General features: G+C 49.4%; 1 protein-coding gene across 1 annotated transcript in view; it reads right to left on the bottom strand.

Moving 5' to 3' along the window:
- The window catches only part of LOC124553483 (collagen alpha-1(I) chain-like), a 41,697-nt gene extending 14,801 nt beyond the window's left edge, over positions 1-26,896 (bottom strand). The window contains exon 1 of the mRNA XM_047127339.1: positions 22,175-26,896. Within this exon, the coding sequence (XP_046983295.1) occupies positions 22,175-26,896 (4,722 nt within the window). The remainder of the gene's footprint in view (positions 1-22,174) is intronic.
- Positions 26,897-27,434: the final 538 nt, after the last annotated feature.

Below are 27,434 nucleotides of genomic sequence, written 5' to 3'. Positions count from 1 at the left end.
TGATACTACTACTCTGCAGACACTCTCGTCATCTTTCTCTCCCCCCCCCCCCCCCCCACCTCTCTCTCTCTCTCTCTCTCTCTCTCTCAGTATCTTCCTCTCAATCAGAGTCCCCCATCCCTTCTCTCGCTACAAGTGAGCAGTGCGAGTACAGGCGAGTTTCAATGCCGTCATCACAGACGACCCTTTTATCGTCATGAGGCGACAGACCGATTTTAAACTGCAGCACAGTGTATACCTCGTGCGCAATCGATCGAATGCTGGTTTGCCTGACCATATGCGGTGGCTGCGGTTCAGCACCGCGAACACCACCACGTAGGCAGTGCAAATAGTCACCCACAGACTGAGCTCGTGATGCCATTCGTCGTACCCCCTTAGCTCGTCTCTGAGTGGGACCTTCCAATGTGCAATATGCATACATCTTGGACCAAAGACCTACAAACTCTAAAATCCGTGAGACCGATAACATTCCTGTTTTGTGGAACATTACCATAAGGATTATCGGCCGCATAAGAAGATGTGTCGAATTCATTGGCGTGGTACCTAATTACTTCATATGGATCGCAGTTCACCCAACAGATGAAACTATCTGTATCCATATAAAGTAATTTAGGATCTGCGAAATGAGTTTTCGCGAACTCATAATGAAAGCGGTACATGTGGAATTTGGATAGGTCTAGTATGCACATCCCTACATAGATAGGTTTAGTAAACTCTTCTGCAGTGTTAGCCATCTTCACAGCAACAACGTTCTTATTGAAAATGATGACCCATTTAAAATTTGGTCTGGTAATGCATTTTCTTACGCCATAACGCCAATCCCATTGCGTTTTAAAAAACATTTCACGTCTTTCCATCAAATTCTCCATAGTTCTACCGAAATTTGAATTATTCATTAATTTATAAAAATCATTCTCAAAGTCACATGACATGGAAGTTCTCTGTCTCGTATTCAGATCAATATACTCCTTCAACCAGGGGGACTGCTTGAAGGAGATGGCCCGGGTGGTTTTAATGAGCTCCATACCCAAGCTGAGGCATTGCTGGAGCCTACGATGATGAGTGATGTACCTCTGCTTGTCCCCCAGTGTCGTCATCAGTTTCGGTGTAGAACCTCCTCGTGGAACTAGTTGCTCTGAACACAGCGACAAATCAGCATGCGCGTCATGCAAACTAATAGGGTGTGTGAGTTCTGCCTCCACAACATACCCTACATGAGAATCGGCGGCCATACCCCCCCCCCCCCCCTGATTTTTCCACGTCATCCCGTGCATTCATCATCGGACAGCCATGTAAACTCGTCAATCGGCAGCGATTGCATCATAGCGTGCCCGTATAAATAATTGATGTCTAGATACATTATGCAACTTGAATCAAGGGATGCTTTGAACCTGTCATCCATCCATCGGTTATTTGCTTTCGCGTGTCTATGAAGACATTGGCAAAGCCCCCCACGGATCCCCTGCTCGAAGAAAAGAAGCAGGTCAGAATCGGTCAATAATTCGACGCTGCGCTTCGTTTTCTTGAGCATCGCATCCCAAGACAACCGAGGTGCCATGTAATAAAAGGCGGGGTCCAGAGAATATGTGGTCAAACATAGACTCCGCAACTTCTCGAAAACGTCCGCAAGCAAGCGCATGTCTGTGTACTCTCCTAAATTAGGAATATTGAATTCCCGCCAGACATTCACGGCATGTTCGTACTCTGCATTCGTTACGGTGTCGCCTGTGAGGTTGCAGTTATGTCGGTAGCCTGCTTTCGTCGAGTTTGGCCGTGCTATCCACATACTCGTATGGGAAAACCCCTTTCCTAGTCACAAGTTGAAACTTTTCCTTCCTCACCGGGAAACGCAGCTCGAGTGATATGCATTTCTCCATGAGCTAGAGTCTCAACAAGTTTCTATAGTGGTGCCTGCATAAAACGTAGTGTATCGAGGAAGCACAGCGTAATTCTCGGCGTCATTCGTTTGGAGAATGAAATACACTTCTCAACGCTCTCAGGTAGGACACTGACCTGATCTTTCTCCAAACCGAAATCATCCAAGTGCTCAACTAGAAAGTGAGTGTCATACCCACTTAAATTATGGAAGAAAACTGGTGTGTGCCTAGGTAATTGGTACTTCAAATTGCATGCATTGTCAGCTGCACCGCGTAATTCCCCTGTAAGATGACAGTGATCCCTACGAGGAGTTTCCGCTTTTCTGTCTAACGGCAGGCCACAAATATGACACTCGGTGGCGTTATTATACAAATCTTCATTCTCCTTCGATTTGGTAATGGGAACGTTGCCGCTGTACAGTGTATCAACTTGCAGTAAAAATTTTTCGAGCTGAGAGAGCAACCAAATCGATGGATTATCCCCGACGTAAGATTTGTATCGGTTAAGGTTGGTGTCATATGACGATACAGTTTGGTACGCTGCAGTATATGGTACGTGTTTCTCTATAAAGGTAGTGTGTGAGGTCGTAGTATCGCCTTCACAGCGAGTCACAGGAGCGAGGAGGCACTCAAAGTCGGCGTACACAACAAATAGACACCGCTCATGGCGGTTTGTTTTCCCGGCTAGGCATCATGACCCGTACCGCAGCCTTGGAGGTACAGTCTACTAGATGCGTAGCTAATAACTGTTCAGATGAGAAATAATTAAGGCACCTTAAACAAATATGTTTTACACAACAATGAGGTGGTAGTTGGGAGGAAAGGAGCTGGGACGTGTCCTTGATCCAGACATAGTGATGATTGTCACCTTAAGAAAAGAGAAGCATATTTACGTGCTCACTGGCAAATTTTTAGAAATGGAGGGGGCCGACTACTGGCTCATCTGACTTGCTTTCCTTCTCGTGTACACATATTCCAGGGTTTTGTGCCTCGAATTTAGGAATCTCCTGGACCTTGACAGGGAACTAAATACCATCAAAGTTATAATATGTGTTAATATCGCTGACTTTGTACGTACCTCGATGATGAGGGCAATCTCTATAATTATACTTTCTTTCACAAGCCAAGATTGACCATGCAAAACAAGCCTGATCTTTAGTTTGGACATAAATGCATGCATGTTTATTTGGTATATGTTTAGGGAGCTTGATATAGGTACACCCTCCATTTAGCGGATCATGGACACGTATATGGATGTCCATGTGTAGAATTCTGCTGAGTGCCCTAGCTGAGCCATTGACTTCCACTCGGAAAACCGGCCCAATATGACACTCAAGGTGAATTTATGAAACCACTCGGCGACTGATGTGCTCCACGTTATCACGTCATTATCCCCCCAAAGATGATGGATGCTGGTCTCTCCATCACCAGACTGAACTTTGAGGGGGGGGGGGGTGATAACTCAATGCAGAGCACTGCACTGCACTTAATAGCGGGATAACGCGGATTTTGGACAACCTTGAGAAGCTCAGTTTCTAGAACAGGGAGGCACAGGTTTTCAGAGTCCAACAGGATCGCCGTACCCCCCTGCCCGGTTTTCGATCCTAGTGATCGAGATTCGCTCCTCAAAGGCGTCCGCAACCGCAGAGTACTGCAACTGAGGTATGGTGTCGCCGACCTGACCTACTTCTCTAAAAGGGCGGTAGAGAGAGCTGCCACTAGCCACAGGATCACTAATACTAGAGCTATAACCAGGTGAGGCGTGCTGTACCTCACACGATGGTGGTGGTAGTGCACGTGCTGGCTGCTGTGAGGGACCAGTCTGAGCAGGCGGGGGCGTGCTCTGTGACCTTGGTAGCGGCTGGAGGCGCAGGTGGCGGCCGGCAGGCGCCAGGCTGCGTGACCTCGGCGACGGCAGATGCAGCTCTGCGCGCAGCGGCGGGGGGCGTTCTAGCCGGAGAGGTAGGTCCCCGCGGGCGTTGTTGACGGTCCAGTTTGGCCACGACAGGCACGCGCGCGACTGCCCAGCTGGGAGTCGACCGCTGTAGAGATAAAATTAAATGAGTGCACTGTCTATGGCGATTAATTCTAACGAACACAAACGTGGTTGTAATGAGAGTGAGTAATTACCTTTCTGGCACTGACTCCAGGGCACGAATAATTGATCTGGGCAGTCTATTGCCCCCTCAAAAAATTCATCGAGTCCATCATCCAATAAGGACTTACAGTCACCTAGAACAAAAAACGAACGATGCGGCCGACGATGGACGAGTGAGAAAGATGAGCAGGGGGTGGCTCCTTACGTGAATGAGTTCACTAACAACTCTGGTGGCTGAAAGCTGAACTACGCAGATGCTTCCAGCACATAGGGGAGGGCTGAGCATTTTATAAAATTATAGAAAAGTAATTGATCGTATTTAGAATGGAGAGTGAATTGAGGACTTGAGTTCATAAAGTGTGTTGGGATGGGTGATTTATTATTAAAAGTATGGTATATAAGTGTAACTGGATGTTCACGGTATTAAGAATGGCGTTAGTAAGGCTGAAGGACATGATTTAAAAAGTATGGAGATGATTATCGTTAGCTATTTTTTTTTTCTTGGTGAAGGGAAGGTTAAGTATTTATATAAAATTTTGTTGAGTTCTTGTTTTGTGTAGATGTGGATTTGAGTTGCGAACTTCGCGTTAGATCGTCTTGCGGAGCGGATTAGCTACGAGCGCGCGATGGATTGCAGTATTTCGCGGTAAACTAGCGAGCGATGTTCTCGGCTTAGGTACTGGAAGGCGTGCTCTGGCCATGTTCTAGATCGCGTGGATTGAACAACAGTATTCAGTTCATAGTTGGAATATTTACGGAGGAGTACGTCAGACAAGAGTACAAAGGTGGCGACTGTGATGTGGGCGGCCTCACGCTTGTGGCACGAGAGAGAGAAGCAAAGGTGACTTAGGTTAGCGGCTTTGTTTGCTAGAAGTGGAGTGCACAATAGTACATGTTAGCGAATAAACATGGGTCGGTAAAGGGACGTAGTGGTCAGTAGAGAGTTTAACTATTTCATTCGTCCAGGTGGACGAAAATTGATTTGAGGTCGAGGTGGACTTTGCATTTTCGGACGAGAGACGTTAATTAAGTGGTCGATTCAATTAAACAGTGATGGGCACTTTATGTTATATTAAATTGATTGTGCACACGACTAGGGACATGCAATCACTCTTGTATACAGGAGTGTATTCCTAATGAAAGGATATTGTTTGGATAATGAGAATAGGGTGATTAGTTAAGTTAGGGCCGAACACACATGCTGTTGTGGAAGTTTCCAGTCTTAAGGAAATAGCTTTTGGCGCAAAAAGCGTGGCAGGGCATTCTTTGTCCGAGAAATACACGTGGTAGATGGTGAACGGTTGGTCTTGGCAGGTACTAACTTGTTCGGGAAAAACAACTTTGGCGGGAAACGTGTAGGCAACGGACAGTTGGAACGTCAGCAAGTGTGAGTAAAACAAGTTTTTACAAGAGCGGTCGTGACGTAGGTATGGACAGGGTGCAACGTGTCCTACAGAAAGAAAATTGGCGGGAAACGTGTGGCATGGCTTTCTTTGTTTCCTAGAGATGTGCAGGTTTCTACATGCTGCTTTGGCCAGGGGGTAGACTCTCCTGTCTGGGATAATATGTTGTTGTTGGCGAGAACGCTGGACCGGCCGTAACGTGGGGGTACGCAGTCGCTCCCTTACCTGTGGCGACCGTGGCAGGTAGGAGTAGGACCCTCTGCTGGCGACGATTTCGACTAAACCAGTTCTCGTGTGAATGTCGTGGTGAGCGCACTGGGTGCAGCTGCCATCTCCAAGATGTGTGTACTAAGTGAGACGGAGGACAAGTGACGACCGTACTTACTGAAATAAAGACTTGCATCATCCTTTCCTGCCAATTCACGGGAGGTGACTTATGTTAGTACAAGTGCCATTTATTATTATTATTATTATTATTTGACATGGTTAGGATAGGTAAGCAGTGAAAAAAAATATAAGTGAGTGGGAATGTGGGCTATTTCGTACATGTGATAGATTATGGTGTTGGAATTTGAAGTTGGGACAGATTTTTGTTGTGAGTGTAAAGGAAATGATTTTCTGGTTGCAGATATTGGACATCTTGATTCTATGTTAGTCGAGGCAGGCAAATAATAATAATAAATGATAAATGATAATAAAGGCCAGTACCGTTTTGCATTCATTATCCTGTTGGAATTTGAATTTCGCGCCTATTTTTTCTGGAGGCTTAGGTTAGTGGACGTAGCCCAATTGGTCTATTTTCCCGCCAAAATTCAAAATTCCCGCCATTTTTTCTAGAGGTTAGGTTAGTGGACATAGCACAGTTGGCCTATTCTCCCGCCAAAATCGGCCATCTTGGATGACGTCATGCGCTGTTGCCAAGTCTACATGCCGCCATCTTGGATGATGCCATCGCCGCCATCTTGAATAAATTTGGCAACAATACAGCGTGTCGTAGCACATAGTTTGCCCCACTACTCATGTTAACTGACAGTCGCTTGCCGCATGCCGGCGCATAAATACGATGCTCCAGTTCCTTTGTTGTTCAGAAATACGACGCAATGTTTCTTCAGACATGCATGCGTGCATAAATGCATGCGTGTCCGAAAGAACATTGCACTGTATTTCTGAAGAACAGAGGTAGAGCAGTATAGTACTGATCGAAGAAAAGCTCTCGTCCAACGAAAAAATTTTGACCATTATTTTAGTCACATTGCTTTCGTTTGTTTACGTGCATAGGACACGTTTCAGTTGTGGTTCAGATCGTTCAAATGGCTCTAAGCACTATGGGACTTAACATCTGAGGTCATCAGTCTCCTAGAACTTACAACTACTTAAACCTAACTAGCCTAAGGACATTACACACATCCATGCCTGAGGCAGGATTCGAACCTGCGACCGTAGCAGTCGCGCGGTTCCGGTCTGAAGAGCCTAGAACCACTCGTCCACCGCGGCCAGCTCAGTTGTGGTCTGAGGAAAACATCAACAGGACTGGAAATTATGAGCAATGTGTTGCAAATTGACTTGCGCACCAGGATGTAACCTATGGATGCTAATATCTATATGTAATGCTTTCAGGTGTACCTAGTGACGTAAGGAATTTCTGATACCTCCAACCATTCAGTGCTTACGTTTCCGATTTTTCTGTACCACCACACACTTCCTTCGGTTACCTAGTTAACGATTCCTTGATACCTGAGGATGTATCCTATCAATCGAGACCTTCAATTGGTCAGACAGGGCCACTATTGTTTCTATTGGTTCGATCCTATACCTCTTGATTATGTATTCGATTTAGCCATCTTCAGAATTATTCTGTATCACATTTCAGATTCTACAACGATGAATGCATGACAGTTGTATGCTTGCCATCATCCTCCCATAATACCAACGTAAGGGGGGGGGGGCGTGTGGGCATAGCCAGACCTTCTGCCAGTCACCTTGACTGGCCCCCTCTAACTAAAGAATAGGCTGCCTCCCTCTTCGGGAACCATATGTTGGTCTGACTGCTGTATAGATGGTCCTTCCACTTTGTTGCATCTGCACTATGGCTGTCTGCATCACTGGTGCAGACACAGCACCCCACCTCTGTGTGGCCTTGTTGCCAAACTGTGGAGGAGGAGTTGGGACTGGAGTATTGTAGTCTATGCTGTCCAATATTTTCCTTGGTTCATAAATGACATGAGGGTATCACAGGCTCTCTGTATCCTCCCTTGCACTGATAATCGCCAGGTAAGACTGTCTATACGTCTACTGAATCCTTTAAGTCTTCTTAGTCTTTGTTCATATTTGTAGAATGAAATTTTCACTCTGCAGTGGAGTGTCCACTGACATCCTGGCAAATTAAAACTGTGTGCCGGACCGAGACTCGAACTCGGGACCTTTGCCTTTCGCGGGCAAGTGCTCTTCATATTCTAATATAAAATTACGTATTTGTATCTCTAGGTATACAGATAAAACAGAATGAAGCGATTACCAGTGGTTATACATATTCCGTAAGGAGAAAATTTATTTTAGATTCTTTATAGGTATTTTGTAGGAGCCCTTGCCGACACAGACAGTATGTTAGCGACAACATTTCGTAACATACGTTTAGAAGCGTATGTGGATTAATTGATGCATCAGAAATGAGCGATTTGTGTTGTGGAATGGTTTTGGACAAAGGTATTTCGCATAACACCAGGAAAAGAAATGAGTTGGTGTCAGGGCCAGAACTCTAGCGGGCAGGGAACGCAGTTCCGTCATAGCAAGGACGACGGATCCAACGTTTTGGGAGGTGCTGATTCTAAAGTGTGCAGCGGCTTCCGATTCACAGCTCTTGCATAACGATGGAAATTCTGAAGTTAGTTTTACATTCTCTGTAATGCTTATCAATGTACTGGTAAGTGTTAGCTGCAGTTATGTGTCACCGCTGTAGTGATTTTGGGTTGGCCCGTACGGTGGGCCCCAAACTGTACGGTCCCGGTCCGTGTCGCCGGCCTCCCACGCCCTGCATTATAACGCCCACAGCCGCGCTGTCGCAGCCGGGACTCAGTTTGGAGCACAGACAGGATTTCAGCTGACCGCAAACCGCTAGCCGCCTGCGGTCACAGCTGGGATATGACGCCAGCACTCTTGCCTGCTCTTCCCACACACACGCACGTAAGAAGCTGGAGTATTCCTGGCGCACATCCGCAATGATCTCGTTACGCAAATATGCGTTCCTGCGTCAGTGGCTTGCCATTAAAGGATAAACATGTCTTTAAAAGGCAAGTACGTGTATACTGGATGGAGGCCACGTCTGTGACAGGTCGTGTCACTTAACACTAGCCTTAAAATGGTTATGCAGGTTCTTAGCTAGGACTTCAAAGTGTCAGGATAGACATTCACAAGCTCCACTGACACACGTGTGAAGAATGTGAAATATGCATTTGAGAATAATTAGTGCACGACATTTTTCAGTTAACCGAGTAGCAACAGAGTTTCTCAATCGCATCATATAACTGGCCATCACCAGAAGCAAATCTTGTAATACTGTTTTCAGAAACATTGTACTCAGAAAATGAAAGCATTAGATTAGAAAAAGGTTTTTACTTCTTGCACCTTCGTTTGCCTTATCACAATTCACCATGTTTTAAAATTTCACAAAGGTTCCAAAATATACTTTCAATTTTATTTGTGTCGTTAACAAAATATCAAACCAGAACACACGACGTTTTAACAGATTCTACTTTTGTTTACTCATCAGTGAGAACAGTGAATTTCGTGTGTCTCAGTTTTCCTGCAAGTTCGTTCTACGTTGTTATGGCTCTCTGCTATCACATTATTTATGATCTGGAAAGATTTAGTTCAACGCAGTTAGCCGCGTGGCCTGAGGCGCGTTACCACGGTTCGGGCGGTTACCCCCCCCCCCCCCCCCCCCCCCCACCCGGCGGAGGTTAGAGTCTTCCCTCGGGCATGGGTGTATGTGTTATCCTTAGCATAAGTTAGTTTAACTTAGATTAAGTAGTGTCTAAGCCTAGGGACCAATAACATCAGCAATTTGTTTCGACAGGAACTTATCACAAATTTCCAAATTTCCTTTTCAACGCAATTGTGTAGCGTCACAAATTTTAGAATCAGGAAAAGGACTCTGAACTACGCCCTCCAGGTCATTTTGCAAGAATGAAACGAAGGCTGTTCTGCCACGAATCCTGCCAAGTCAACGTTGGCATGATTGTTTAAAGACACATCATTTGTTGCTCATGTACTCAAAATTGTCTACCTTTTATATGACACCACCTCAATTTTTTTGACATTATTTTCAGTTATAAAATGTATTTTGACACATATCAATTCAGTCACAACATTTACGTTACAGATGCTACATACAGCCCTTTCTGAGTACGATTCAATAGCGCCGAACCAACCTTTACAGTGACGAGGCGTTTCCCACACTTTCCGTATTTTTGTTTTCCAATCTTACATTGAAACAAGGCCGCTGTACATTTCTTGGGAGTACTAGAACCTCTATCACTGACTTGTATTTCCACTGAGATCGTTTTGCACTACTTAACACCTTATAAATAGCTCACTGCCCTCACCTGAACCAGTGACTTAACTGTAATCGATTTCACTCCCGTAAGAGCGAGCCACTGCGCACCTTGCGAGGCAGTCAGTGCATTCAGTTCCCCAGCGGATTCACCACGGGGAATGACCTAAATTTACTTACGCAGCTGCAGCATAAGGAAATTGGGTAATCCCACGACCAGACAGACTGACACGTAGGTTGCTCAGAATCGTATGTGTGAAATAAACTGCCATAAATTAAAGAAATCGTAAAAACTAAAATAATAATAAAGATGAAATCTTATCAAAAGTAAGCGTTTAAAGAGCATGATCCGAAGGGTGGGTCGTAACGTCCGTGCGCCACCGTAAAGTATCGTACATGCGCGATCCACATCGTACGGCTCGAAAAATTGCGCGCCAGCCGAAAATTCCAATTGTCGCCGGACTTTTGTTAAAAAATGGTTCAAATGGCTCTGAGCACTATGGGACTTAACATCTGAGGTCATCAGTCCCCTAGAACTTAGCACTACTTAAACCTAACTAACCTAAGGACATCACACACATCCATGCCCGAGGCAGGATTCGAACCTGCGACTGTAGCGATCGCGCAGTTCCAGACTGAAACGCCTAGAACCGCTCAGCCACCGTGGCCGGCCGCACTTGTGTTCAATGTACATTATTGATAATGTAAAATGTACACGCTTATAAGCTTACGACGAAACAAGAGATCCGGCCACCTGATATTCGTGTGAACTCAAAAACTCTTGAGTCTTGCAGATAAGTAAATTATTCTGCAAACAGGGAACAAACATTAAACTTTGTCCGAATGTGTATAAAGTCAAATTGTTCCTACGCTATATCAACTGCATCAAACCAGTCTCAGGACTGAAGACCACAACAACAACAACAACAACATGAACAATTTCCAAGCCTTTCCCTTGATAAAATACGACAGAGTGATGAATGGTTGTGGGGTGAGACCACGAGGACAACACAATGTGTGTGCTCTGCGAGTGTCCCAAGGAAATCTTATTAGCTGGTGAACTTTGTGTCACTCACGTCATGTTGATGAGGGACAAGACCGTGCCAAATGGTTCAAATGGCTGTGAGCACTATGGGACTTAACTTCAACGGTCATCAGTCCCCTAGAACTTAGAATTACATAAACCTAACTAACCTAAGGACAGCACACAACACCCAGTCATCACGAGGCAGAGAAAATCCCTGACCCCGCCGGGAATCGAACCCGGGAATCCGGGCGTGGGAAGCGAGAACGCTACCGCACGACCACGAGCTGCGGACCCAAAGACTTCACTGTGATTAACTGTACATTTAATGCAAGTGTTTTTGTCGAATAAGAAAGAGGAATGTACCTATCAACATCTGTTACCGGTGTGTAAAGGCTGAATGACTATTCACAACGGAGCTACGCATTGTATCGTAGTTATTCAGGGGGCATTGTAACACCCCACATTCAAAGTAACTGTGTTTTTTTAGAACCTTTGTATTAAGATTGTGACTACAGAGTCGAAGTTTTTCTTTGTATTATCTGTGTAATAAAAGACGGCGCGGCCTTCAAATTTTTTGAGACCAGCTAGGAGAAGCCAGAGTGTTCACACGTGTGTTTCTGCTGTCCAGCTTCCATAATGTGAGCAACAGGGACTGTAATTGTAGTAATATTACAACATACTAGCTTGTCTTGAGTTACTTAAATGCTGTTTTATTATAAATAATCCAGTTCACGTGTTTAATTTCATCATTCACTGTGTAACAACTTTAATTTTCAGCGTATCTAGCAGGGAAGTCGAAACGTTTTTGTGTGTTACTGATCCGTCACTGGCGTGATTTTATTGCTAATTTAAAATGTTCTTTCTTATCGATTACATGTGCGGCTCCTGCAAACGTTAAAAAAAAGTTTGTGTTTTTCTAAACCAAGCATACACCGTAAAACGACTACCGAACCGCGATATGCAAATTACATGTACTAAAATTCGGTCTGTCTACATCCTCTTTTGTGCTGCGCCAAACACCAATCTCAGACGACATTCTTCATTCTGATAGCACAATTCTGAAATCGCTCATTTGGCGAAAGTAGAAACGCCAACTTACATTTTCATAACTGTTTGTGATTCCGATACTGTATTCAGCCCTCTCCTCTGCATTTAACACTGCAATCCCCAGTGCACTCGTAATTTTACCACCCTTCCTTTTAATATAACCGAAGGTTGTCTTGACTTTTCTATTTGCTGAGTCAGTCCTTCTGACATTTATATATCACTTTTTCGATTTATTCACATTTCATGCAGCCATTCTGCCTTAGTTTTCATGCTTTTCCCGTTTACTTCATTCCTAAATGACTTCTATATTTTTATTTCTGAATTTCACTGCACGTTTTTGTACTTCCTCCTTTCGTCAATCAGCTGAAGTATATCTTCTGTTACCTTCTCTGTGTTTCCTCTCAGTTGCCTACTTTTTAGCTATGTTTCTCTTTCCAAATTGTGTAGTTCCTCTTTCTATTAATGTCCATTCCTCTTCAATTGAATCTTTATTTCTTAGTATTTGTGTATCCCAGTTCTTAGCGCATTATTTCTTCCTGACCAACTGTTAAACTTCAGTCTAGTCTTCGTCGTTACTAAATTGTGATATGAGTCTACATCAGCTTCTGGGTGTACTTGATTCCAGTACTGGATCCCATGTCTCCTCTGATTTCGGAATCTCTGCCTCGCCATGACCCCACATCACCCAATCATTTCCAAATACATGCCTACCTCTACCACTCGTAAATACTGAACAGAGCACTCGCAATTACTACCTGCAAGCTATTGAAGAACACAATTAGTCTTTCTCCTCTCTCATTATTACTGCCAAGCCCATATTGTCCCGTAAGATTATCTTCTACTCCTTCCCTTAAAACACATTCCTGTTCCTCACGACTATTAGATTTTTACCCCCGTTCCATACTTAATTACCCGTTCAATACACTCACATACTTGCTCTATATCTTCGTCTTCTGCTTGCGACATCGGCGAGTATACCTGAACTATCGTCGTAGGTATTGGTTTGCTGCCGATACTGACGAGGAAAACCATATGAATGACTATTCACACTAGCTCACTCCGTGGCCTGTCTTCCTATTCATAACCTGTTATACAACTTCTCTACTGCTACACTCGCCAGACCATAAACCCTTGTCTTCCTTCCATTTCACTTCACTTTTTTGTTCGTGTTAAGGGCACGAATTACAAGGGAATTAACAGAAATTAATAGTCATAAAACATGTAAGTAGACCATGGACATTAACATGTAAACATGACAAGGACAAAGAGATGTATAATTAACTTGCTTTTGCCCAAAAGTCAGCTACGTTCAAAGCATTACAGTTAGCATACTGTTAGAAGTAATTGTACATAAATGAAAATTCATAAATATACTTAAGTATGGAATAACAGACATGAATTAAATTGTCTTCGCCCAAAGCGTTAGAATTGGCCAGCATAAAATCTTTTTCAGTGCATGATGACGGGTACAGACGTCAGTTTCGCAGACATCATCTCCTCCTCTCCACACTCACAAGGTGAGGGTCCTCTAGCGTATCCCCATTTTTCAAGAGTTTCTTTACGCCGCCCAACACCAGCTCGTAATCTGTTGAGGGACTTCAAGGTACACCAGCTCTTATTATCACCGGGAGGTTGTCTCCAGTCTAGAGGAGCACTCTCTGCTCTCTTTCTCCACGTGTCTAGCCTTTGGTTTTTGTTGTTGTAGTTTACATATACCCTTACAAAACTTGAAGAGAGACGGTGCTGGCTGAGTGTCAGATGCCAAGGCTCTAAGTCACTTCACTCACCCGCACTATATCTGTACTGAGCCTTAGGATTTCATTTTTGAGTCTTCTGACGTTCAACGCACCGACTCGTAGAATATTACCCTTTCACTGGATAATCAGTCTCTTTCTCATGGTCTCCTTACCCTAGGCAGTCCCCCCCCCCCCCCCCCCCCAGGAGATCCGAATGGCGGATTAGTTTGAAATATTTTGCCAATGCAGAGACAGTCATGACACTTTTTCAGTTACATGCCACATTTCCTGTTGATACACTTTATGTGTCTTTAACGCAGTGGTTCTCATTACCTTGTGCATCCTCATACTGTTGATAACTGCTGATTCTTCCGTCTTATAGGGGCGCTTTCCCACCCCTAGGCTAAGAGAGGGTCCTGAACCACCACCGGCTGTCCACCGTCTTCCGTCTTTCACAAGGCCATTGGAGAAACGAGGCTGACTTGGCTTCTTATGCCAGAAGTCTTCAGCTGCAATTGCTGTTCATTTTTATTAAAAAATTAAGCAGAGCCGAGGTCAGAACCAGCGACACAGGACGTTTTTATTACTAATAGAAGACCCTAACCCACTTTTTTGTAATCTTATTACGGGAGGTTTTAAAGTGCTTAGTAAACTAAGGGATCGAGCACCTACTGGTTATTTTTCTTTTTTTTAACGGACTGGAGAAAAATTATACAGGCAGGATTAGATCGTGTGATCCTACGATTCGTAGCTAAACGGTCTACCACTTTTACTTTTTTTAAAATTTCATTACACATTTTCTATTCCAAAGAGAATAAAACAATATCGTAGTTAGCTGGAAATGGTACTGTCATTCTCCGTTTCCAGATGTTTTTCTTATTTTTTAAAATTGAAACGAGACCAATAATGTCAAAAGATTTGATAAACTGTGAATTAATATACCTGAAAACGGGCCATGACGAGAATACAACAAGGACTGGCTAACTCAACCGATGCCTTGACGACAAAATGCAAGGCTCAACATATTGGCAAGTATGTCGCTATAGCGCGCAGGCGCAGACACTTCCAGTATGCAGTACTCATGAAATGGTAGAAGGCAAGTGGTTCCACACGGACTCTTCATCTACACTGTGCTGAACATAGTGTATTTGACTTTGCCCTTGGCAAGTAGGAGGAGGCTGAATGCAAGGGAATATCACCCCAGAAGGCAGTCTCGCCAGATAAGGTTGGGGATGCTTATAGTTTTTCATGCCAGTTCGATTCGTGACCGTAACAGGTAAATCTATCTTGTAGCGTGTCTACTGCAGGAAAGCGACTGCCCTGGTCAGTGACTCTAAATCCATTACGGAATTGACGCTCATCGGCGAACAGAAGGCCACGCGCAGCGTGCTACCACAAGGACGCCACCGCCACCGTAGGACTGGAAGGCTCAGACGAAGCAACACCGTCTTTCAAGAAGACTGCTGCGATGACTGCTCACCAGCTGCCATAAAGTCAGTCCTCCACGTCACATTAACAAAAATGTGGTAGTGCGACGCTGCTTCTGTAGAATCTCAGCCCGAAATGTCTAACAGCAATATAAAATTCAACGGTCACGTTTTAACAGGAAATTCAATAGATCAACATCTACAGGCATATCTAGACTCCCCAGCCAACATTTTTAGGCTAATAGCGCATTCAGATGAACGCCGAATGAGGAGTCCTGAACTCTTGGCCGGCCGAAGTGGCCGTGCGGTTAAAGGCGCTGCAGTCTGGAACCGCAAGACCGCTACGGTCGCAGGTTCGAATCCTGCCTCGGGCATGGATGTTTGTGATGTCCTTAGGTTAGTTAGGTTTAACTAGTTCTAAGTTCTAGGGGACTAATGACCTCAGCAGTTGAGTCCCATAGTGCTCAGAGCCATTTGAGCCTGAACTCTTGAATTACGTTAGAAGATTATGTATCTCAAAGATTGATCCCAAATATTATAATCCATCCACTGCTACCATACTGTGTTTGTGCTGTAGAAAGCTTGCTATCAAATTTTATTACACACTTACGTCCTACTTACACTTCTTGTCGATACATTACAAACATTAAATTTGCATGGTGAAACCTGAAGCATAAATGTTACCACCGGTCACACATGTACACACAACACAAATGGCGGTCACAAAGACAGACCTGATAACAATCGTTACAATATGAACATATAAAATAGACAGAACACTAGCGCTTGTTACTGTTCTCACCCTATGCGACGTATTAATTTTCAGCGCTGCAGTAGTCATTGTGTTATCACGCAGTGAGAAGATAATTCCTTCTTCTTTTCTTTGTCGCTGTGTTGTGCTTCTATCGAAATGCAGAGTGTACACCGCTCTACTGTCTGCTGTTGTCATCTGAACGAACGAACGTGGAACGCCACATTCACGCTGAGGAGAAAGTGGAACAGGGAAGGAAATGAAAAGAAAATGTAAAGTTTGACTCTCCAACCAATACAGGAGAAAATACCAGTGTTCTACCACCTATTTAATTGACATTCAAACAGTTTTGTGACGAAATGGCGCATAAAACCATGCCCATTAGCGTAAATTCACTTGCTTTTCTTCATCACTTCAGCCTGACTTGGCTATGTCTTCAACCGTGTGTCTGCCATCCCTGCACTCGTACACACGTTGTGTATACTCCCGTACAGGGGAGACATGTTTACTGACAGTCGCTTGCCCGGTATCGGCGGATAAATGCGATGCTGCAGTGCCTGTGTTGTTCAGAAATACGATGCGTTGTTTCTTCGGACATCCAAGCGCGCGTAAGTGCATACATGTTCGAATGAACATTGCACTGTACTTCTGAAGAACACAGGTAGAATAGTTTGGGACTGACCGAAGAAAATCTCTATCTCGAAGCAAAACGTTGACCATTATTTTAGTAACACTCTTTGCACAGTCGTTCGTAATCTAAAGGAGTGCATATCATGGGCAATGTGTCTCAAATTGCCCTGCGAATCAATATTAAACCTATGGATGCTAATATCTGTTAGTAGTGTTTTCAATTGTAGCTAATGACGTAAAGAATTCCTGATAGCTCCAACCATTCACTGTTCTGCTTCTTTGCTTTTTCTGTACTACCACACACTTTGTTCCATTACGTGACTAACGATTCCTTGATACTTGAAGAAGTTTGCTTCTATATGTTTCATCCATTCGATTATGTAACTTTTCGTTAAGAACTGAATTTACCCATCATACGTTCAGCATTATTCTGTATAGGCTGCTGCCCCTGTACGGGAACCATATGTTGGTCTGGCTCCTGCTTAGACGCCCCTTCCGCGTTGTTGGATCTGCAGTACGGCTGTGTGCATCACTGAGGCACGCACGCCACCCCACGGCGGCGAGGGTCTTTCCGCCAAACAGTGTAGGTGGTGGAGGCATTGGAGTAACTTAGTGTACATTGTCGAATATTTTACTTCGTGCATAAACGACATGAGGGTACCACAGATTCTCTGTATTCTCCGTTGCACTGATAATCAACAGGTAAAATTTGCTACTCTTATATCTATACGTCTACTTAATCGATTTAATCTTCTCCTTATATTCTTATATAAAATTTATAAATCAGTTATTTATATCTGTAGATATACAGTTAAAACCTAATGAAGCGGTTACCAATGGGTGTAGCTATTCGGAACAGACGAAATTTATTTTAGATTATTTGTTGGTGTTTGGCATGATGCCCATGGAGAGACTCACATCATGTAAGTGACAAAGCGTGTCACGGCATACATTTAGGTTCAAAATCGCTCTGAGCACTATGGCACTTAACATCTGAGGTCATCAGTGCCCTAGAACTTAGAACTACTTAAACCTAACTAACCTAAGGACATCACACACATCCATGCCCGAGGCAGGATTCGAACCTGCGACCGCAGCAGTCGCGCAGTTCCAGGCTGAAGCGCCTAGAGCCGCTCGGCGACACCGGCCGGCCATGGATTTCGGTCTACATGGCAGAGAGCGCAGTGGCGCCATGGCAAGGACGACGGATTCCGCGTTTTGGAAGGTGCCGATTCAAAAGTGTGCAGCACCTTCCAATTCACTGCTCCTGCACAACGATGGAAATTCTGAATTCCATTTTTCGTTTTCTGTACTGCTTCCTTCACTAATACAGTAAGGAAATAAGGTGAAAATAATACTGAATTGAGGCATCAACCCCGTATTGGGACTAAATATCTGAACAGCCATCATTTCTTTCCTTTTGGAACTTAGAATCAGTCATACATAAATGCCCTTCCGCCACGTACTTTTAAACTTTGCAAGATTGTATCGACGCTGTTCACTTGATGAAACTTACTCAACACCGAATTCAGTACCTATGAAAGACAGAAAGGACCGACTAATGCTCTTCAAGTAATCAAAACGAATATTTTCATTAGAATGTTCATAGGACAAACCAAGGTCAAATATTTTCGTTGTGGAGTCCAAATATTTCCTCTACAGTCAGCCATGAATCTAACTAGTCAGCTAGATAATTTCTGCCTGACTGTCTGTTGACTATCTCTTGCTTTTTTGAGTCACCTATTAACCTCCAAAAGCACCTAATTTTTTTCTGGCAGTGTATTAGCAACCAAGAGCGGCAACATTTGCAGACAATAATCCTATACTATGAGATCATCAGCGTCCATCTTCCACCTCTAGTCCACGCTCGCCATAGACATTAAATCACGAGTAACTTGTAGTTAAAATAGACAACTTCACACAGAAGTGTCCGTGGAAGCCCTGTAGGCTTGTTATAGCTCTACTACTGATGTGGCGACAATGGTTTGCAACTCATACAGGGTGTGGGGTTACAAGCTGAGACGTCTAGGTTATAATTAATATGTATTAAGGAAGAATATTTAGAAAATGGCAGTTCAAATTTGCCGAAACTAGTCATCACTGTACGTTCAATTGCGATTTCGCCAAATATAGTTTTCGAATCAGAACACTTCATCATTTAAAGCTACAAGACTCTCTCTGTGCCACGTAATCCAATAGATGTGACTTTAATTATAATGAATGTAATCCAAATAGAGATGTACAGGGCGAGTCAAAAAGGAATTTGCAACTTTAGAATGATATAGAGATGTATTGAGATAACTTACAGAATCGGTAGGTGTATGATTATGCAGCAAACAACCTGCATGTACTTCAGTCCATCAGTGCCCCATTCCGCCACCAGGAACGCCAGCGTTGTGCACAGTTAAGATGGCTGCTTTCACTGGGGTGGAGCGTGCCCGCTGTGTGTCCTGGTACCATGAAACGAACTCTGCAATAACTGTTCGGTGGTTTCATTAAAGACCGCGCGTATGTTCCTCCGGTAGCAAACAATTTGGCCGACCCGAAAATCGAATCTACGCTGCTGTTGCACAAGTTTCGTAATTTTTGCTACAGTGAATGTGGGAAGGGGAAGTCGACTACCAGTGGGATGTGTCCCGCGTCATAGATGGTATTCACATCGAAACGAAATGAGACTTTTAGGTGAAAGTTGAGGTTCTTTGCTACAAACTAACACGTCAATCGACTCTGCAAGATATCTCAATGTATTTCTGTATTTCGAAAGCTACAAAGTCCTTTTTGACACACTCTTTATTTTTAGCGTCATCAGTACGCAGTTTTCCAGAATCCTACTGTTGACCAAAAATAAACTCCGTCCAAATGCAACATCTTTGAACCTTAGCCTCAGCCACACTCTTTGGTTTATTTACACCCTGCAGAACAAGTGGGAGTTGTTGGCTGTGCCAAAGTTTGTGTATTGCTGTGTGATCAGCCCAACTGGAGAACATGAACTACGTTCTCCAGTATGGCTTGTGAGCAATGGGTAAATTGGTGGATGGTAATTACTGCAAGTAATACCATCAAGCCGACCTTGGAGGGTAAGTAATTCTGGATACCTTGCCACATTCTGTGCTTCTTTCTATCGTCTTTTCTGTCCTTCCTTGGACTACATTTAGACATTAGAACAGCTATGCCAGAGATGACTGGTCCCGTGACATTCGAGGCGCGAAATATCTCATGTGGTAAACTAATAATGGGAGGCGCCGCCCAGGGAGGTCGGGCTCGAGGACACGATCTGAGACCGCGTTCCTCACCAGCGTTGTTGAGGCCACAACTACCAATCATTCCTACTTTGCTTTTTTTTTTCTTCTCAAGAATTAAAAATTTTATAATTTTCGATCCGTAAATTTGATGTATTATAATTTCGAGAAGTGATTACAGCTGTATCTTATACAAAAAATGACAAAAGACCTCCACGCGGCAGTGCACGGGCAGCGCTGCCCGTGACGTCAGCTGCGCAGCCAGACACCGCGCTGAGGCGGGGGCCGAGGGCACTGAGTGGAGGGAGCACTGAGGTCCGCAGAAAAGTATCAGACGGCGGACCCAGGCTGTGCAAATGCAGGCTCGCAAAAGGAAGAAAGTGCAGCCTTTGCTGGAGTCACTGATAGCTCGGTTAACTCGCGCCGGTTTTCCAGGACGCTTAGCACGATGCCGCAGCCGTGGCGGCTACCTCGGCAGTGAGCGGTCAGCCCCCACTGCCTGAGAGGACAGCGCCGGCCGGCACCGTCAGCTGCCGTCAGCCTCCGAGGCACCCACTACGTGTTTTCACGCGGCTGCACAGACAAGTTGTTGTACTGCATTTGCGGCATTCTTAGTGGCCTTCCCTGCACCGAAAGCGAGCTGCCAGTAGCTCGTACCGCTCAGAAGCCGGTGAGACGACAGTTCGGCGCCAACCAGCTTTTCAAAGGCTTCTTACAGAACATCCAGGAAGCAAGTAGATCTATCGGACTTTCTTCATTGTAACTACTTCCCCGATTTTCCATGGCTTATTTCTAGACACAGATCACAAACGAGACATTAACATGGAGTTACCTCTGGCGCCAAAAGTTGTGTAATTTCTTCTGATAATCCGTTAGGACATTGACCTGTGCCTCAAACAAGACTATTTAAGAGTATGGAGACAACCTTATGAATACATGTCAGCAGGGGACCGACCGTTCGAGGGGCTGGAGGCTCGGGAATGGTGTGGAGCGTTTTCAGTTGCAGTGACATGGGACTCCTGATATGTCTATATACAATTCTGATAGCTGACACGTACATAAGCATCCTGTTTCATCATCTGCATCCATTCATGTCCATTGTAAAGTCGGACTGATTCGGGCAATTCCAGCGTGGGGCAATGCGGCAACCCACATGTCCAGAATTATTACAGAGTGACTCCAGGAAGTTTCTTCTGAATTTAAAAAATTCCGCTAGTCACCAAACTCCCCAGACGTGAGCATTATTGAGCATATCTTGGACGCCTTGCAACGTGCTGTTCAGAAGAGATGTCCACCCTCTGGTTCTCTTACGGATTTATGGACAGTCCTGCAGGATTGAAGGTGTCAGCTCCCTCCAGCACTACTTCAGACATTAGTCAAGTCTGTGGCACATGAACCAATTTCTTTTACTCTTCAGTGCCTACATGTGTGCACGTGTATATGTGTGGTTCTTTTTTCACCTACGCATATTATGTACAGGCAAAAACGAATTACAAACGAAAAATTGGTTGACTGGCAAAACAGAGTGCTTATTATTAGTTTTCAATTTGTACATGGAATTAAATGCAAATATGGCACATAATTAAACGGAAAAAGCAGATAGTTTATTAATTTAAAAATGTATATGGAATTAAATGTGAAATTATATATGTGATTAAATGGTATAAATGGTTCAAATCGCTCTGAGCACTATGGGACTTAACATCTGTGGACATCAGTCCCCTAGAACTTAGAACTACCTAAACCTAACTAACCTAAGGACATCACACACATCCATGCCCGAGGCAGGACTGGAACCTGCGACCATAGCGGTCGCGCGGTTTCAGACTGAAGCGCCAGAACCGTTCGGCCACACCGGCTGGCTTAAATGGTATAGAAATTGAATATAGTAAAAAATACACATCGATCTTTTTTTTTTACAAAAAAAGATTCTTAACAATATCATTGTTATTTCATAGAAAAGAACCTAATCACTACAAATGACTAGCCAGATGTAAATGGTGAAAAAGGAGGATTTCCTAAAATCAATATTGTAAGATGTGGCTACTTATTTACAGTGTGCTGCATTACACATGTCTTTTCTTCAAAAATAGACACCTTACATATCAGCAAAAAGTAAACTTCAAGGTAAAACAATAGGAACTAAAAAAATTATGTACAGTAACAGCTGCTTCATAAAACACTGCCGCTGAGTTACAGTAACTACACGTAATTCATCATGAACATTAAAGTGCTGGCTGCTGCGGGCCCCACGCTGTGGCGTGACACCCCCCTGGCCGCCCTCCTGCGGCGCCAGCACTGCTGTGGAGGCCGTGGCTGGCTGGGTGGGGAGCTGGCTGCTGGCTGCTGGCTGCTGGCTGCTGGCTGCTGGCTGCTGGCTGCGGCCCCGCCTCTGCAGGTCTCCTCTGGCAGCTCCCCATCCAGCCAGCCAGTGGCCACGTGGGGCCCGCGGCGGCAGCTGCCACAGCACTGCCGGCCGCCCTCCTGCGTGCACCACCAGCTGCGGCGCCAGCACTGCTGTGGAGGCCGTAGCTGGCTGGGTGGGGAGCTGGCTGCTGGCTGCTGGCTGCTGGCTGCTGGCTGCTGGCTGCGGCCCCGCCTCTGCAGGTCTCCTCTGGCAGCTCCCCATCCAGCCAGCCAGTGGCCACGTGGGGCCCGCGGCGGCAGCTGCCACAGCACTGCCGGCCGCCCTCCTGCGTGCACCACCAGCTGCGGCGCCAGCACTGCTGTGGAGGCCGTAGCTGGCTGGGTGGGGAGCTGGCTGCTGGCTGCTGGCTGCTGGCTGCTGGCTGCTGGCTGCGGCCCCGCCTCTGCAGGTCTCCTCTGGCAGCTCCCCATCCAGCCAGCCAGTGGCCACGTGGGGCCCGCGGCGGCAGCTGCCACAGCACTGCCGGCCGCCCTCCTGCGTGCACCACCAGCTGCGGCGCCAGCACTGCTGTGGAGGCCGTGGCTGGCTGGGTGGGGAGCTGGCTGCTGGCTGCTGGCTGCTGGCTGCTGGCTGCTGGCTGCGGCCCCGCCTCTGCAGGTCTCCTCTGGCAGCTCCCCATCCAGCCAGCCAGTGGCCACGTGGGGCCCGCGGCGGCAGCTGCCACAGCACTGCCGGCCGCCCTCCTGCGTGCACCACCAGCTGCGGCGCCAGCACTGCTGTGGAGGCCGTGGCTGGCTGGGTGGGGAGCTGGCTGCTGGCTGCTGGCTGCTGGCTGCTGGCTGCGGCCCCGCCTCTGCAGGTCTCCTCTGGCGGCTCCCCATCCAGCCAGCCAGTGGCCACGTGGGGCCCGCGGCGGCAGCTGCCACAGCACTGCCGGCCGCCCTCCTGCGTGCACCACCAGCTGCGGCGCCAGCACTGCTGTGGAGGCCGTGGCTGTCTGGGTGGGGAGCTGGCTGCTGGCTGCTGGCTGCTGGCTGCGGCCCCGCCTCTGCAGGTCTCCTCTGGCGGCTCCCCATCCAGCCAGCCAGTGGCCACATGGGGCCCGCGGCGGCAGCTGCCACAGCACTGCCGGCCGCCCTCCTGCGTGCACCACCAGCTGCGGCGCCAGCACTGCTGTGGAGGCCGTGGCTGTCTGGGTGGGGAGCTGGCTGCTGGCTGCTGGCTGCTGGCTGCTGGCTGCGGCCCCGCCTCTGCAGGTCTCCTCTGGCGGCTCCCCATCCAGCCAGCCAGTGGCCACGTGGGGCCCGCGGCGGCAGCTGCCACAGCACTGCCGGCCGCCCTCCTGCGTGCACCACCAGCTGCGGCGCCAGCACTGCTGTGGAGGCCGTGGCTGTCTGGGTGGGGAGCTGGCTGCTGGCTGCTGGCTGCTGGCTGCGGCCCCGCCTCTGCAGGTCTCCTCTGGCAGCTCCCCATCCAGCCAGCCAGTGGCCACGTGGGGCCCGCGGCGGCAGCTGCCACAGCACTGCCGGCCGCCCTCCTGCGTGCACCACCAGCTGCGGCGCCAGCACTGCTGTGGAGGCCGTGGCTGTCTGGGTGGGGAGCTGGCTGCTGGCTGCTGGCTGCTGGCTGCGGCCCCGCCTCTGCAGGTCTCCTCTGGCGGCTCCCCATCCAGCCAGCCAGTGGCCACGTGGGGCCCGCGGCGGCAGCTGCCACAGCACTGCCGGCCGCCCTCCTGCGTGCACCACCAGCTGCGGCGCCAGCACTGCTGTGGAGGCCGTGGCTGTCTGGGTGGGGAGCTGGCTGCTGGCTGCTGGCTGCTGGCTGCGGCCCCGCCTCTGCAGGTCTCCTCTGGCGGCTCCCCATCCAGCCAGCCAGTGGCCACGTGGGGCCCGCGGCGGCAGCTGCCACAGCACTGCCTGCCGCCCTCCTGCGTGCACCACCAGCTGCGGCGCCAGCACTGCTGTGGAGGCCGTGGCTGGCTGGGTGGGGAGCTGGCTGCTGGCTGCTGGCTGCTGGCTGCTGGCTGCGGCCCCGCCTCTGCAGGTCTCCTCTGGCGGCTCCCCATCCAGCCAGCCAGTGGCCACGTGGGGCCCGCGGCGGCAGCTGCCACAGCACTGCCGGCCGCCCTCCTGCGTGCACCACCAGCTGCGGCGCCAGCACTGCTGTGGAGGCCGTGGCTGTCTGGGTGGGGAGCTGGCTGCTGGCTGCTGGCTGCTGGCTGCGGCCCCGCCTCTGCAGGTCTCCTCTGGCAGCTCCCCATCCAGCCAGCCAGTGGCCACGTGGGGCCCGCGGCGGCAGCTGCCACAGCACTGCCGGCCGCCCTCCTGCGTGCACCACCAGCTGCGGCGCCAGCACTGCTGTGGAGGCCGTGGCTGTCTGGGTGGGGAGCTGGCTGCTGGCTGCTGGCTGCTGGCTGCGGCCCCGCCTCTGCAGGTCTCCTCTGGCGGCTCCCCATCCAGCCAGCCAGTGGCCACGTGGGGCCCGCGGCGGCAGCTGCCACAGCACTGCCGGCCGCCCTCCTGCGTGCACCACCAGCTGCGGCGCCAGCACTGCTGTGGAGGCCGTGGCTGTCTGGGTGGGGAGCTGGCTGCTGGCTGCTGGCTGCTGGCTGCGGCCCCGCCTCTGCAGGTCTCCTCTGGCGGCTCCCCATCCAGCCAGCCAGTGGCCACGTGGGGCCCGCGGCGGCAGCTGCCACAGCACTGCCTGCCGCCCTCCTGCGTGCACCACCAGCTGCGGCGCCAGCACTGCTGTGGAGGCCGTGGCTGGCTGGGTGGGGAGCTGGCTGCTGGCTGCTGGCTGCTGGCTGCTGGCTGCGGCCCCGCCTCTGCAGGTCTCCTCTGGCGGCTCCCCATCCAGCCAGCCAGTGGCCACGTGGGGCCCGCGGCGGCAGCTGCCACAGCACTGCCGGCCGCCCTCCTGCGTGCACCACCAGCTGCGGCGCCAGCACTGCTGTGGAGGCCGTGGCTGTCTGGGTGGGGAGCTGGCTGCTGGCTGCTGGCTGCTGGCTGCGGCCCCGCCTCTGCAGGTCTCCTCTGGCGGCTCCCCATCCAGCCAGCCAGTGGCCACGTGGGGCCCGCGGCGGCAGCTGCCACAGCACTGCCGGCCGCCCTCCTGCGTGCACCACCAGCTGCGGCGCCAGCACTGCTGTGGAGGCCGTGGCTGTCTGGGTGGGGAGCTGGCTGCTGGCTGCTGGCTGCTGGCTGCGGCCCCGCCTCTGCAGGTCTCCTCTGGCGGCTCCCCATCCAGCCAGCCAGTGGCCACGTGGGGCCCGCGGCGGCAGCTGCCACAGCACTGCCTGCCGCCCTCCTGCGTGCACCACCAGCTGCGGCGCCAGCACTGCTGTGGAGGCCGTGGCTGGCTGGGTGGGGAGCTGGCTGCTGGCTGCTGGCTGCTGGCTGCTGGCTGCGGCCCCGCCTCTGCAGGTCTCCTCTGGCGGCTCCCCATCCAGCCAGCCAGTGGCCACGTGGGGCCCGCGGCGGCAGCTGCCACAGCACTGCCGGCCGCCCTCCTGCGTGCACCACCAGCTGCGGCGCCAGCACTGCTGTGGAGGCCGTGGCTGTCTGGGTGGGGAGCTGGCTGCTGGCTGCTGGCTGCTGGCTGCGGCCCCGCCTCTGCAGGTCTCCTCTGGCGGCTCCCCATCCAGCCAGCCAGTGGCCACGTGGGGCCCGCGGCGGCAGCTGCCACAGCACTGCCGGCCGCCCTCCTGCGTGCACCACCAGCTGCGGCGCCAGCACTGCTGTGGAGGCCGTGGCTGTCTGGGTGGGGAGCTGGCTGCTGGCTGCTGGCTGCTGGCTGCGGCCCCGCCTCTGCAGGTCTCCTCTGGCGGCTCCCCATCCAGCCAGCCAGTGGCCACGTGGGGCCCGCGGCGGCAGCTGCCACAGCACTGCCTGCCGCCCTCCTGCGTGCACCACCAGCTGCGGCGCCAGCACTGCTGTGGAGGCCGTGGCTGGCTGGGTGGGGAGCTGGCTGCTGGCTGCTGGCTGCTGGCTGCTGGCTGCGGCCCCGCCTCTGCAGGTCTCCTCTGGCGGCTCCCCATCCAGCCAGCCAGTGGCCACGTGGGGCCCGCGGCGGCAGCTGCCACAGCACTGCCGGCCGCCCTCCTGCGTGCACCACCAGCTGCGGCGCCAGCACTGCTGTGGAGGCCGTGGCTGTCTGGGTGGGGAGCTGGCTGCTGGCTGCTGGCTGCTGGCTGCGGCCCCGCCTCTGCAGGTCTCCTCTGGCAGCTCCCCATCCAGCCAGCCAGTGGCCACGTGGGGCCCGCGGCGGCAGCTGCCACAGCACTGCCGGCCGCCCTCCTGCGTGCACCACCAGCTGCGGCGCCAGCACTGCTGTGGAGGCCGTGGCTGTCTGGGTGGGGAGCTGGCTGCTGGCTGCTGGCTGCTGGCTGCGGCCCCGCCTCTGCAGGTCTCCTCTGGCGGCTCCCCATCCAGCCAGCCAGTGGCCACGTGGGGCCCGCGGCGGCAGCTGCCACAGCACTGCCGGCCGCCCTCCTGCGTGCACCACCAGCTGCGGCGCCAGCACTGCTGTGGAGGCCGTGGCTGTCTGGGTGGGGAGCTGGCTGCTGGCTGCTGGCTGCTGGCTGCGGCCCCGCCTCTGCAGGTCTCCTCTGGCGGCTCCCCATCCAGCCAGCCAGTGGCCACGTGGGGCCCGCGGCGGCAGCTGCCACAGCACTGCCGGCCGACACGTGCCCCACAGAGGCGTCTCGCGCACACTGCTGGAGACTCCCGAGTAAGCACTGGCTCATGGCACGTTTGTGTGCAGTACAATGGTGCGGGCTGGGATGCGGTGGGACAGAGAGAACAATTTATTTTGTATTTTCTTTATTTACATTTATACATTCTATACTCGTTGTGTTGTGCATTGTTTTCCGGGAAATTGCTTTATATTGGCGTTAAATTCAGCTTGTACAGTGTTCAGTCCAGAAAGTAGCACATACATGAGTAGATATACCATCCCTAAACTCTGCTTCAATGGACTTGATACTAATGGCCTCTCCTGGCACAGGGAGAATACATGAAGTTATAACCTGCTCCTCCCACATTCAGATACCAGCATGTTAGCCCGTCTGTAGCAGTCGCTAACACGTATTATAAAGCACCCAAATTCCCCACACCCAAATGTTTTATTTAAATTCGCATATCCCCTGAAGTTAATTCAATCATAGCTTCCTATTATATATCCACTATTGAAACTCTTCTCCCATACATTTCAATGTCGGTTGGTGATTTAAATGCACCACACTCTGTTGTCAACTACTTCTTTGAATACTCCCTCATGCTACA

Source organism: Schistocerca americana, chromosome 11 (genome assembly GCF_021461395.2).
Source record: "Schistocerca americana isolate TAMUIC-IGC-003095 chromosome 11, iqSchAmer2.1, whole genome shotgun sequence".
NCBI lineage: Eukaryota > Metazoa > Arthropoda > Insecta > Orthoptera > Acrididae > Schistocerca > Schistocerca americana.
Note: the sequence above shows the minus strand (reverse complement) of the source record. Positions and strands in the feature narration are given on the sequence as shown.